At 43.3% G+C, this 14,356-nt stretch overlaps 1 protein-coding gene across 1 annotated transcript in view; it reads left to right on the top strand.

The window, feature by feature from the left end:
* Positions 1–14,356, top strand: part of LOC116518710 (prosaposin-like) — an 85,090-nt gene that overhangs the window by 15,436 nt on the left and 55,298 nt on the right. The window contains exons 2-3 of the mRNA XM_032232226.1: positions 12,864–12,991; positions 13,350–13,355. Of these exons, the coding sequence (XP_032088117.1) occupies positions 12,864–12,991; positions 13,350–13,355 (134 nt within the window). The remainder of the gene's footprint in view (positions 1–12,863; positions 12,992–13,349; positions 13,356–14,356) is intronic.

Here is a 14,356-nt window from a genome sequence, read left to right as displayed (position 1 = left end):
TTCTGCAATCCCATGTCAGCTACCCTTGATTTGACTCTGTTCACAGCATCCTCGTGACTCCATGTCATCTAGAATCCAATTGAGCTTCTACAGATATTAATCTTTTTTTTCTTGCCAGTTAATTGCCAAGTATCTTTATATTTGTCTAGTAATAACAGTGATCGTAAACCACTGGGATTTAGTAAGATTCTAATCACGTTTAACCGTATTCTGCACTAAGCTTGAGACTCAATGTTTTTAGCCTTAGGGTTGTATTGGCCATGCATCTTGGGGCACCTATAATTAATTGGACATCTCTTGACCTTTTTGACTGATCATGTTTGTGTTTTTACTAGCTAATTTGTTATGTGCCTGAACCCGTTCCAGTGGGGAGTATGTCCTAGATAAAATCCTATTAAATAGCATAGTTATTCCAATAAAAGAAAATCCAGTCATTCAATTAGCCACTGGAAAAATTTCAGATGAGTATTTTTAAAGAATAAAGCAGATTTATTGGCTAGCCATTCTACATCAACTCAAAACAGCATGGAACTTCTCCAGTAAAAATGATTTTGAATTATTTGAGATCTTTGTCCTGTTATTATTCATATTTATTACCTACTGTAGGAAGTTAGCACCCACCATCTCCTAGGAAATGAGATATTTTAGGAAATATTAAAAGAGCGGAATATTTCCCCTAAAAGGGAGGCAGAAACTCAGCCCCCTTACCTTTGTCAATGGGCCATTAAGCCCTGAACCAGTCTATTCTACATAACAAAGGTCTACCTCCTTCAGGCAGAGCCATAATAGGAATTGCCCAAAACCCTTTCATACATCATCACCCAGCAAGGCTCAACCAAGCCTGGGACTCACGACAGCCTACAGAGTTGCCCCTGCATGGCCTCATGGGAGTCAACAACCAATCAGAATACAAGCTCAAATTCAAAAGCCAGAGAGGGCATAAAACCCAGGGCACTCTCCAATCTCTGCCCTTTTCCCCAGGACCTCAAACCAGTGGTCCTGTCCATCATCAATAAACTTTCTTTCCAAGCAACTTCCATGAATCCAGTGTCTTTCCCCCACTTGGAACTGAACCCAGAAGGATATTTCTTCCGACACGATTTACATATTATAATCTATGCTTCAAATGTGCAGCTTGGCAAGGGCAAAAGAAGAAAATCCTTTCCCTCAGTACAATATTGTACGCGCTGTATTCTGTTGATCATCTCCGTTCTGATGATTATTATGGAATCGAAATTAATAGGCCTAAATATGCTTCAAATATGCAACTTGCTTGTTTTTTTTTTTGTAAACAGGGAGATGAAAGGAGGGTGTGGACCAAGTAAATTATGTTCTAAACTAGAAAATTATGGATATCCAAGCGTCATTTCTCTGTGGAGCAGAAGAAGACATATGACGCCCCCGATTGAGCTGTTTGTTCACCTTTATTCATTAAAGATGAGGTGAGGAAAACCAGGTCACCAATGGTGAACCATGGTGCTAAACTTTGTTGAACCTATTATGCTTAGGTTTTGTAGCAGGCAATAGATGACATAAAAGGCTTGTTCTTAAAAATCAGCATACCCTCATTAGTCTTTTGAGCCCTGCATTCTGATTTTAGAGATCCTTTTCTTCTTTCTTCCAAGATGGTGTGTTCATGCAATGACACAAATGGAGGAAAAGGTAATCTCAGGAATACAGTGGCCCAAGTGGTAGGATGTGAGCTTTCTCCAATCTGTGGTGAAATTCATTTTTTTTACTATCGGTTCTATGGGTGTGACTTGGTGGGTGTGGCTTGCGGAAGGATACGGGGAAAATCCCCATTCCCTCCCCACTTCTGGGGCCAGTGGTTTTGCCGGTTCTCTGAACTACTCAAAATTTCTGCTACTGGTTCTCCAGAACTGTCAGAACCTGATGAATTTCATTCAGTGCTCTCAACTAATAATGAACTGCTGGAGAAAGATGAATGGAATCCACATAATTCCTGGGGAAATGGTATTCTCCAGTTTCAGCTGCTTCCTCTTCCACATTTCCAACTGGATTCTTTTGAGAGAATCTGAGTTTTTATTTGATCCTTCATCAGGATGAAACAAATTCACTTGTTTGGGGGGAGTCTTTTTAACCCTTCCCCCCAATTTTTTTTGATCAGGTTTCTGGTTTGGCAGATTGACCCTATTTGCATATATTTTATCCCTGGTGCAAAGATCCTAAAATTAATGCATCTAGGAATTAATTTGTCAAAATGCTAAAAAGATAGCCTGTGATTCTACTACATCAAAATGGATTCGGGCTTTTGAGCACAAGCACTAAAATAAACCCCTCCCCCCAAATAAAACCCTCCCTGAAAATACTGCAACGCAGCAGCAGCCATGAAGTGATGACGCTCGTCATCCCTGCACCTCAAAAATAATAAGACCTCCCTAAAAATAAGGCCAAGTGCTTATTTCGGGGTCAAAGAAAATAAGACCCTGTCTTATTTTTGGGGGAAAACATTGTACGGAGAGTTGGACAAATATGTTAGCACTTAGAGAAGATCTACTCTTCTGTCAAACATCAAATATATATTTCAAAATAGGCTTCAACATAAACACAGTTCAAGCCAATTTATTTTAAAATTAATGCATCCTAGGAATTTGTTCTCAAAAAGCTAAAATATAGCCTGTGTTTCTACTACATTCAAAATGGATTCCTCCTTAGGAGAATGATTAAGTCATCAAATACAGAATGCATCACATTCCTGCATAGAACAAATGCATTAAAATTATTCCTTTTTCATTGTATGAATTATCCGGGACGCTTAAGTGGACGAAGGCAAACCCTAATAATTACTTCAACACTTGCACAATTCTTAATTGGTAAACTGTTTAATGTTCACTTCCTTCTAGATTGAAAGGAATCCTTTTACCTCCTATGCTTAACTGAAACACCAAGAGGGTGGACTGATTCAGAAGGAATTGCTGTATATGTCCAAAGTTTGCTCCTTTTCCTTTCTAATGCAATATTTCTGGAAATCACTCTTCACACCCCCAAGTAAGCTTTGGAAGCAAAATTTTCGACATCTCAGGGAAGTAGACTTGGGGATCAGAAAAGATTTCTGTTCCATTTTGCCTTATTTCAGCAATAATAATCTTAGTACTGCACTATGTGTATGTGTTTGTGTGCTATAATCATACATCATATCATAATGTGTGTGTATGTGTGCATACAAAACAATCCATATATGGTTTTCTGAGCATTTTTATTGAACAGATCAAGCACAAACAGATGCTGCCTGCTTCCTGAGGGGGGGGGGGGGGGCAAGAAAGCAAAAAGCAAGGAAAAAAAGAGAAAAAGAAAACCAGAAAATGACTGGCCTCTACATTCTTTATCTATGCAGTATGTGTGTGTGTATGTGTAAGTGTATGTATGTATATTACAGAGGTGGTATTCAGCCCAGTTCTGACCGGTTTCTGGAGAAGAGAGCTGGAAAACAGGTTAGTGGGGTGTGAAGGGAATGGGGATTGGCAGTATCTTTCCCCCAGGAGTGGGGGGGAATGCAGATTTGGCAGTATCCTTCCCCAGGATTGGGGAGGGAATGGGGATTTGGCAGTATCCTTCCCCAGGATTGGGGAGGGAATGGGGATTTGGCAGTATCCTTCCCCCAGGAGTGGGGAGGGAATGCAGATTTTGCAGTATCCTTCCCCCAGGAGTGGGGAGGGAATGGGGATTTGGCAGTATCCTTCCCCCAGGAGTGGGGAGGGAATGGGGATTTGGCAGTATCCTTCCCCCAGGAGTGGGGAGGGAATGGGGATTTTGCAGTATCCTTCCCCAGGTGTGGGGAGGGAATGGGGATTTGGCAGTATCCTTCCCCCAGGAGTGGGGAGGGAATGGGGATTTCGCAATATCCTTCCCCTGCCACACCCACCAAGCCAAATCTAGCCACTCCATGCCCACAGAACTGGTAGTAAATTGTTTTTTAATTCCACCACGGTCAATGTGTGTGTGTGTATGTATCAGGGACGTGCAGTCAGGGGAGGCAGGGCCTCACCAGTGTCATGATGAAAAGAAAAGAAAAATTAAAAGGAAAAAGGTTAAGGTAGTTGCTGCCAGAGTCACAGTGGATGACTCTGCTTAGTGCTAACTGCAGGGGGAGGCGAGATAACCACGTGCCTCCTTTGCTTAAGGAATTTTCGCCTTTTAACCCTTGATTAACTCTGAGCAAGAGTTAAAAGGCGAAAAATTCCTTATGCAAAGGAGGCACGTGGTTCTCTCGCCTCCTGCTCTGGCAGCAGCAGGTCTTGCCTTTTATTTTTACATTTTTTACATTTTCATCATGGCGGGCGGATAAGAGGAGAGTTGAAATCTCTCTTGAGAAGAGAGGGAAGGGGCAGAGGTAGGGAGGGCAGCCTTGTTTGAGAAGAGAGGGGCAGCCCTCTCCCTCCCACCGGGAACCCCGTCCTGCTCCCCTCTCCCTTTCTCCTCCTCCTCTCCCCTTTCTTTGCCGGCTGCCGCCTCGCCGCCTGCCTCCTCTGTCCCCACCGCTGTGTCCGACAGGCATCTCACATTTATGTCTGCCATAAACACAAGATGCCTGTCGGACACAGCGGCAGGGTCAGAGGAGGCAGGGGGGCGAGGCGGCGGAGCTCCTTCATGTTCATCTGCTTCAGGGTTTTCCTCCTCCAGGACATTCCTGAACTGCACGAAGGCAAAGCCCCGGAGCTTCCCATCGGGCTTCCTGGGCAGGGAGGCTTCCAGGACTGTCCTGAAGGCAGCGAAGGCGCTCTTCAGCTCCTCTTCCGTGCACTTGAAGCTGAGGTTGCAGACAATCAACTGGGCCTTCTTGAGGGCCCCTGGCCTTGGGGAGCTCCGGCGCTTCCCAGGCGGCTCTTCACCACCGCCACCTTTCCTGCTGTCCTCCTCCTCTTCTTGGGCCGTGCCAGCGCCAGGCTGACCCGGCAGCTGCCGAAGATGTGGATCTTGCTCAGGGCCCGCTGTGCGTCCTCTGGCAAGGGGAAGCTGACAAAGCCCAGCTCGGTGCACGTCTCTCCACCGGGCGCCGTCACGGCCACCGCCCGCCGCACTGACCTCACCTGCCCAAACTCCCGCTCCAGGTCGGTGCACGTCTCTCCACCGGGTGCCGTCACAGCCACTACCCGCCACCTCGTCCCCTGCTTCCTCCATCCCCGCCGCTGTGTCCGACAGGAGTCTCGCATTTATGGCGGACATAAACACAAGAGCCTGTCGGACACAGTGGCGGGGATGTTGCTTCTCACCGCTGCCGCGCTCTTGCCTCACCAACCATAATCCTCACCGCATGTCACTGGTATGTATGTATGTATGTATGTATACACACACAGACACACACAGACACACACAGAGTTATATAGCAAACTTCAATTGTTTGAACGTAGCTATTTTAAATAGCTTGTGGCTGACTATATTAATTTTATAAGCAGGGCACTATAATCTGATCATAACCACACCACCCTGGAAACAGATAAGAGAAGCAATTTGATTGTGGTGTAAAGCATCTTATGTCTCAATCATTCAGACTGTTGAGACTTAGAGAGAGAAAAGAGATTTGGGGTGTTATGACAGAGAACACACCACCTACACATAAGTACAGATAAGTAGGGTAGTGAATTATGTAGGGAAATCTTCAAGGAAAAAGCATTTCATCAGTGACAAAAAAATTTTGAGATGAAGAAACAAATGGATAATGAGGTAGAAAATAATTTGTATTTCTTACTCTAACCACCCCAGATTTAAGATAGAGAGAAAATGTAAAAGGATAATAGGTTAATACAAGGAGTTACAAGGATAATAGGAGAGGCAATAAAATGAGTGATGGGTTAATTTCTTGTTCAATGTTTATATAGAGTGCTTATACAGAGCAATCTCTGAAAAGTATCAGAAATATTATTGGATATTTCAGGCACTGAGAGCATGATTTTACAGATGCAAATCTCAAGAAAATGTGTTATACCATGTTCCCCTGAAAATAAGACCTCCCGGATAATAATCCCAATCAGGCTTTTTAACACATGCACTAAAATAAGCCCTCCCCCCCCCCAAAATAAGCCTTCCCTGAAAATATTGCTACACAGCAGCATTGTCTCCTGCACCTCAAAAATAATAAGACCTCCCTGAAAATAAGGCCAAGTGCTTATTTTGGGGTCAAAAGAAAATAAGACCCTGTCTTATTTTGGGAAAAAACATGATATGGAGATGTTGGACAAATATGTTAGCACTTAGAGAAGATCTATTCTTCTGTCAAACATCAAATATATTTCAGAATAGGCTTCGGACAAACACAATTAAACAATTTATTTTGTAAGCCTTGAAAACATATTAATTAATTGGTTGTAAACCAATGCTTTGTCATCCTTGGGCATATTTTCAACCTGTTTTAACCTGTAATAAGTGTATGTGTGTGTGTCCTCATAGAATGATTTAAAGTTTCATATTTTATGTGTAAGTTCCCAAAGAGTTGATATGTGCTCAGAGAAGTTCAACATTTTTTCAAGTACTCTTAACCATGCCCTTTCAATGTTAAACTAGTGCTTAATGTACAAGAGGGTTCTCTATTCACGAAACGGAAGGTATTGCTGAAATTTATTTAATTAAGTTAGTATTTGTCCTGGGCGTACATAAGGATCTGAAGTAACAAATGTTTGTTGTTAAACCTGTTTTAGCCTGGCATAAAAGGCGCAACTTACACAAGTGCATCTTGAAAAGGCCTGTTCTGACCTAGGTTTCCTGATACAGTAAAAAGCATATGCTTAGTCCCAAAACCCTTTTTATTTCAAAGGCTGTGAATTATGTTCATTCACAGTCCGTAATGAGTCCCAAATAGTTGTAAAGAGTCCTACAGTAGGCTGCCAAAGTCTTTCGGTATAAGGCTGATAAGCACCCACCTTTATCTTCCTTGAAAGGCTGCCAGAGACTTAATTGGCAATTAGCTTGGCAAAGCTACATGGAGCAAAGAGTCAAAATGGAGCTTTAGGAGATATACTGATCAGCATGAACCAAGTTGCTTTATGCAAAGTCTCATGTGCCTTTGCTCCTCCTTTATGTCCTATGGGAAGGGCCAATCACCTCCAAGCCTTACTCCCGAATTGTCCCTTCTGTCTTAACTGTTCTTGCCTTCTGGCAGCTCGGTGCATGTGCGCACTGGGAACAAGGGGAGCCTGTTTCTCTGCCTCACTGATGTCCGAATCTGGAGGCTCTGGAAGCAGCACATAACTCCCAGATGGCCCCCTCTCTGCCTCCGACACAGAGCCCTCGTCCGAGCCTTCCCCAGACTCCAGGACTGACCCATGTTCTTCCCTAACCTACTCTCTGTCTGAATCTGCTGCCAGCTCCGCAGGTCGCCGACGGACCACAACAAGGCCACTAACTGCTCTCAAAACAATCCTGCTCCATAATATACTTCTTTGAAATGGTTTTAATTTCACTGTGTTTGATATGAATGAACATTGTCCCAACCGGGACATTTCTGTTCTTTCAAAATCACAAAAAGAATTCTGCATCTGCCCTACCTTGATAATAAAATGAGACATGTAGGCCCAAATCAATTATTCTAGTAAGATATGGATTCATCCTATCTGTACTCCCTTCCCCATCAAAACCAGTATTCTGCACTTGCTAAATATAACGAACCATCGTTTAATTTGTTTTAATGTATTTTCTTAAAACTTCTTCCACCACCCTCTTGTAATACGGATGACAATGCCAAAATTCTAATTTGGAGAACTGCCAGCAGAGGAAAGGAGACATACTGTGCAAAAGTTTTGCCATAATGTACAGTATGTATCAATCCATAGAGACTGAAATATAATTAGAGCCTGAAAATCTTGTTTGTGCTCTTCTGGTGTCAGCATTTTCCAAAAGTTGATGTACAGTTGTAGTATATCTTTATAAGCTGCACAGCAGGTTTCTTATCATCAAATTTAGTTTGTTTAGTGGAACATCTTCTTTTAATATTTATTAGGCCACCCATGACCCATTGAGTCATGGCTTCAGAGTATTTCCTTCCAGTTGGCTTCTCCATTGAGTTTTTTTGTGGGAAGCTGGCAATCAGCATTAGAAATTTTCCTTCTCCCTTCCCCCTTTCCCCTCCCCCTCCTCTCCAGGGGTGGGCTGCTGGGGGTTTGCACGGGTTTGGTTGGTCCTTTAGCTAGGATTCTGCCCAGTTTGGTGAACCCTCAAATGCCACCACTGGCTGGCCATGCCCATCCCACCTCTCCCCTCCAACCCCTCCCCAGACCTCCCAGAAGTCTCCATGCGGTCTGTACATCATGCCGCGTGGAGGATCAGGGAGGGGGAAACGAGCCTACCGGAGGTTCTGGAAGTCTGGAAACAAGCCTTTTTCTGGCTTCCAGGGAGGCTCCGGAGCCTGGGGGAAGCAGTTTTCGCCCTCTCGGAGGCTCAAGAAAAGCCTCCAGAACCTTGGGAGGGCGAAAAACTCCCCCACCCCACCATGGTGTAGGAATCCGACTAGGCCATGCCAACTATGGCCACTCCCACTTATCAGCAGGGCAGCTAACCCATTGCTGCAATTTTTGAAGCCTACCCCTACCTCTCTCCCTCATTCTTTCCCCTTTCCTCTCCTTCCCTGCCTCATTTCCCTCCCCTTTCCTCCTTTCCTTTCCTTCTCTCCCCTCGCCTCCCCTTCCCTTCCGTAGATGGGTACAGGAACAAACTTCAGTAAGGATACTATTTGGGAGACAGTACACCAGAGTAGAAAATTCATTTACCAGGAAAGGGTGAGTTGTCAAGATACTAGTAACAGCTGTTGCAGCTGTTCTTATTGTGTCTTATATTAGTAACAAAAAAAACCCTCACATCTTAGTTTTTGCAGGTTCTAAATACAGTATTTGCATCAGCGTCTCACAGTGTTTGAGCTGAAAAGATAGCGATCACATTATACATTATTATAGAAATGTCTAACTTGAGTAGCATCAGGGGTGGGTTCCTGCCAGTTCTAACCTCTTCTATAGAAGAGGTTCCACAAATCTACCATGCTGTTTAGAACCGGTTCCAGCTCCCTCCCCCGCCCATCCGAACATCATCAAGATGAAGAGCAAGAGGAGGAATTCTGGGAGATGAAGTCCACAAGTCTTAAAGCTGTCAAGTTTGAACACCCCTGGGGTTTTTTCCTAAAGGTTAGGGGTGCAAGGGTCTTGTAATTTGACAGCTTTAAGACTTGCGTGCTTCAAATGCCAGAGTTTCTGAGCCAACATTTTGGTTGCTAAACAAGACCATTGTTAAGTGAGTTTCACCACATTTTACAAGTTGGCTACGCCCACCCAGTCACATGGCCGGCAAGCCACTCCCACCCAGTCACATGGCCAGCAAGCCACTCCTACCGGTCATATGGCAGAAAAGCCATTCCCACAAAGCAGGCCACACCTACAGAAGAGGTTCTAAAATGTTTTGAAACCCACCACTGAGTAGCATATAAAACCTGCAGAATTTTGGAAATAAAAATGATGATTCAGCTGATTCCCACACTGTAGAAAACCACACATTGGTATATGTAATTCCAATATAATACACACCTGCTGACTATCTCTTTTGGTCTTTCCACTTCTTGTGGTTATACTCTTATCATTATTAGTAGAAATTGTGAAACTTTGAATCTAGAGAGAATCTCCTTCATAGGAAAATTTTGTAATATGTTCCAAGAACCTACTTAAACACCACAGAGTTGTATCCAACTATGACAATGAATGATGATGACAGCAATCAGAGGTGGTATTCAGCCAGTTCGGTCTGGTTTGCCCATGGATACAGTAGTGGAAATTGCAGGTGGGCCTGCCCCGGCTCTACGCCATCCTATGCTGTTTTCAAGCCAAAGCACATACGCGGAAGGCTGAGCGCATGCATGGACGGGGCGCGTACAAGTGAACCGCGCACGAACATGCTCACATTTGCAAACTGGTAAGGAAAGTAAGTGAATACCACTCCTGACAGCAATGAATCAATGAATCAATCACTAATAATAACTTTTACAGTTTTTTGCTTCCATATCTATTCTGAAGGTCTGGGCCATTTATTGAAGATTTGGGAGAATGGCTGCAATGAGGATATTAGGGGAAACCAAGAGAATCTTCATTATGGGCTTTCGAGCTAGAAGTATGTAGATGAGCACTAGATGGCAGAAGAGTGATAGAGAAAACTAACAATTTGCTGCCACCTAGTGGTGATCTGAAATTTTACAATTCAAATCCGGGAGCTGAAATTCATCTCATGATTGGAAGTCATTTTGTGTTAAGAATTATATCATACATCTGTTTCTTAGTTGTGTCCATTAATTTCACTCATTGATTGGCCCCATCGATTGCAATTTAATCTGTAAAAGCAGCTGCAAAAGGATTGTCTTGCAGATCCGTTGAAATATCTGTATTTCCATTTCTGCAGTAATAATGCAAAGAAGATGTATACATGGATAAAGCCATTCTGTTCATGAAGTGCCACTTGTAGTGATGCAACTTTTTTTTTTGCACCTGAATTAAAAGAGCAAAAGAGCCAGTTTGATGTAGTGGTTTAAGTGCTGGCCAGAAAACCAGGAGATTGTGAGTTCTAGTCCCTCTTTAGCCATGAAAGCAGGCTGGGTGATTTTGGGCCAGTTATTCCCTCTCATCCCAACTAATCTCAAAAGTTGTTATTGTTGTTGTTGAGGGAGTATTAGGTATGTTTGCTACTTAAGGTTGACCAAAATTAAAGAGTTTACATCCTGTGATGATTCATTTAATATTATTAAACAGCATCTACCTATCTCAGGTTCTTGGGAAGGCTCAGTAGGTGGAGAAAAATGCCACATCCAGTCCAAAAATCTGGCTGACTATGCATCGACCATAATACAGAAAGTGTGGTTTGACTCACAAATGATATTGACTGACATTTAAGGGATTTACAAGTAGGTTTTATGGATGTCATAAGATGCTCCTTATTTCTTCCCTTTGTAGCTGCCCATAATAACTTTACTGCAGTCATTAATCAGCACAAGGGAATTAGTATTCAAATATAAATAATATCAAACCCAAATTGACAATGTTGGGATCATTTAAAAAAACTACATACAAAGAATTTTGGCTAAAAGACAATTTCAGTTAAAATATGCTAAATGTCTTGCTCAGGCTATGCATTTACAACTGGATAATCTGATTTTGAAATAGCAATATATAAAACACAAACAGATACACAGACACACACATACATTTAAAAAAAAATAATACCTCAAAGGGGATTTAAGAATTTTAAATCTGTTACAGTTTATAGCCCCCCAAAATATGTATGACCCCTTGACATGTACACCCTAAAGCCAGTTAATGTTGACCAGGAGTGGGCTTCAAAAATTGCATCAATGTGTTCGCTACCCTGTTGCTGGGTGAGTGTGGCCATAGTGGGCGTGGCCTGGTTGGCCTCCTGCATCACGGCAGGAGGGGGGCGTTTTCATCCTCCCCAGGCTTTGGAGGCTTTCTTCGAGCCTCCGGGAGGGCGAAAACTGTTTCCCCCAGGCTCCAGAGGCTGGAAACAGGCCTGTTTCTGGACTTCCAGAACTTCTGGTAGGCCCTTATCCCCCCCACTCCCTGAGTCTTGGTGCGGGCCCTGCACTTACCTGGCATGATGACCAGGCCACGTGGAGACATCTGGGAGGAGAGGGGCAGGAAGGGTGGGCGGGGTGGGCATGGCCAGTTAGGGTGGCATGTGGGGGTTTGCCCAGAATCAGTTTGCCCAAACTGGGCAGAATCCTAGCTAGAGCATTGCCCAAACCCATCTAAATCCCCAGCAGCCCATCCCTGATGTTGACCCTTAGTGGATATTTGTCCATTGGTGGCTAGGATTCTGCCAGTATTTACAGTACATTTATTTATTTGTTAGATTTATTTGCCATCTATTTATTTGCCCCCGACTGAGGGCTAATCTAGGCAGCTTACAATAATAAAAACCACTGTACATTGGTTTCATCGGTATTCATGATTTTAAAAAGTTTATGGTATACCTCCCTCTTCCCACCATGATCTTTAAATGACTGGCTGGCCTTTATAGTCTGTGTTTATCTATAGATCATCATTTATTGTATGTTACATAGAACCTCTGGGCTTTTCTTTCTTTATTGTGTTCTCTTCACACTGCATTATGGGGTAAGTTATTATTCCCGTTTTATCAAGCGGGCATTAGATGTGATTTCTTTCTCCAGCTGGTTCCTACATGGCTGAATTAGGTTTGAGGCCATGTCTATGGTTCAAAACTTTCGTCCTGGATCAAATCTATATCTAGGTAGGGCTCAAATCCAGGATGGAAAGTAGCACTTGGTTTCACTGTGAGATAAAGCCAGGGGTGGGATTCTGCCGGTTCAGACTGGTTCAGGCAGGTTCAGATGTTAATTTTAAAGCTGGTTCGCCAAACTGGTAGCTACAAGGACTGGCTGACCCCTCCCACCTCACCACTCCCCTCCCAGGAGTCTCCACGTGGCCTTCTTTTGGATGCCAGGTAAGTGCAGGGCCCATGCAAAGGCTCTGGGAGAGTGAAAAACGAGCCTAGCAGAAGTGGGCCCATTTCTGGCTCCGGAGCCCGAGGGAGGATGTTTTTGCCTCTCCGGAGGCTCAAGGAAAGTCTCCAGAGCCTGGGAAGGGCAAAAAAATCAAGCCCACTGGAAGTATCAGAAGTCTGGAAAAAGGCCTGTTTCTGGCCTCCGGAGCCCAGGGGAAGCTGTTTTCACCCCCCTGGAGGCTCAAGGAAACGCCCCTCCAACAGCATGGTGGAGGAAGCCAACTAGGCCATGCCCACCCAGCAATCGGGCAGAGAACAGGTTGCTAAAAAATTTAATCCCACCCTGGATAAAGCTATTTTCTGTTGAACACCTAACATCTATTGTCTCTTCTCCTTGTGGACAGCTGCTGGAACTCCTGTGACGTTACAGAAAGAATGTACGGACGATCCATCAATATCGTGCCAGGATTTTGCTACAGCTCTGAAGTGTGGAAGCTTGGAGCGCTGTCACCAGATGCTTCAAGTTAACCCTGTGAGTATACATGACACTGTAATAAAAATTTCCACTTCATTCTTCATAACATTTCCATCTCATATATCTAAGGTCTAGATCAGTGTTTTTCAAACTTGGTGAATTTAAGATGTGTTGACTACAGCTCCCAGAATTCCCCAGATAGTTAGGTCTGTGTTTGTGTATGTGTTGAAGACTGCATCATTTACTTAATAAATAAATGTTGTCCTCTGTAATCAAATGCCTGTTAGCAGCTTACAATATTTTTCAATGCATGACTTGAAATCTTCCATAATATTATATATATATGTGTGTGTGTGTGTGGTGTGTGTGTGTGTGTGTGTGTTCCAGCATAACAGTGTATTCTGTTAAAATACAGCCTGTTGTGTCTTTAAATGGCTTCTACCATAAAATGGCTTCTACTGTATAGCGCAATGGAGTTGCCATGGTAACTGCTTCACAGTACTCCACAAGGGGACTCCCTCTGGTAAGGGGAAAAATCCAACAATAGAAATTATGTTTGGTCCGGACATTCTCCCCCTAAATAACTACCCGGGCAACGCCGGGTTATCGACTAGTAGTAAAATAAAATTAAACTTCAAGTACGCATATATTTAAATGCCTAACAGGTATAGTAAAATTAAAAATAAAAGCAATAAGTGAAATACATAAATAGATGGGAACAATCACATTGCAAAAACTCTTCCAAATAATTCTGTTTTTAAGAAGTCTACAAAATGCCATTAAAGAGGGAGCTGACTGTGACGGAGGAAGGATATTACATTAAGTGCCCAGCTGCTGGACCTCTGAGACTTTTACCTCACAAAAGTGAAGACAACTAGAAATTTCTCTTGGGACACCTGCAGTGAAACTCGTTTGAGAACATGATCCTAGACAGAGTCATCTCTTTGTACCCAGGCTACATGCAAGAAATAGTTGAAAATTAAGGTCCTCAGTCACTGTTGCCAGTTAGAAGCAAAGGGAACTTCTTGTTTCAGTCGTACTCCTTTGATCGCCTCAAGATGTACTCTGTTTCAGTGAAAATAAGCCCTCCCCAAAAATATTTCTACACAGCAGCAGCCATGAGGTGACCTCACTCGCCGTCTCCTGCACCTCAAAAATAATAAGACCTCCCCCAAAATAAGGCCAAGCACTTATTTCGGGGGTCAAAAGAAAATAAGGCCCTGTTTATTTTCGGGGAAACACGGTAATTAGATAGAAGTGAGCCTTTTCTAGCTTCAGCAACTTAAAAAAATACTTTTATTTCAAGTACATTAACAATTGTTCATTGATAGCTGCGCTAAGCCTTTGCTCTGCATACAAGATGGAACTAATCCACCCCTAGAACCACCATTTTACATATTGCATCCAGTTCTGGTCACCATC

The sequence above is a fragment of the Thamnophis elegans genome, chromosome 15, assembly GCF_009769535.1.
Source record: "Thamnophis elegans isolate rThaEle1 chromosome 15, rThaEle1.pri, whole genome shotgun sequence".
Lineage (NCBI taxonomy): Eukaryota > Metazoa > Chordata > Lepidosauria > Squamata > Colubridae > Thamnophis > Thamnophis elegans.
Note: the sequence above shows the minus strand (reverse complement) of the source record. Positions and strands in the feature narration are given on the sequence as shown.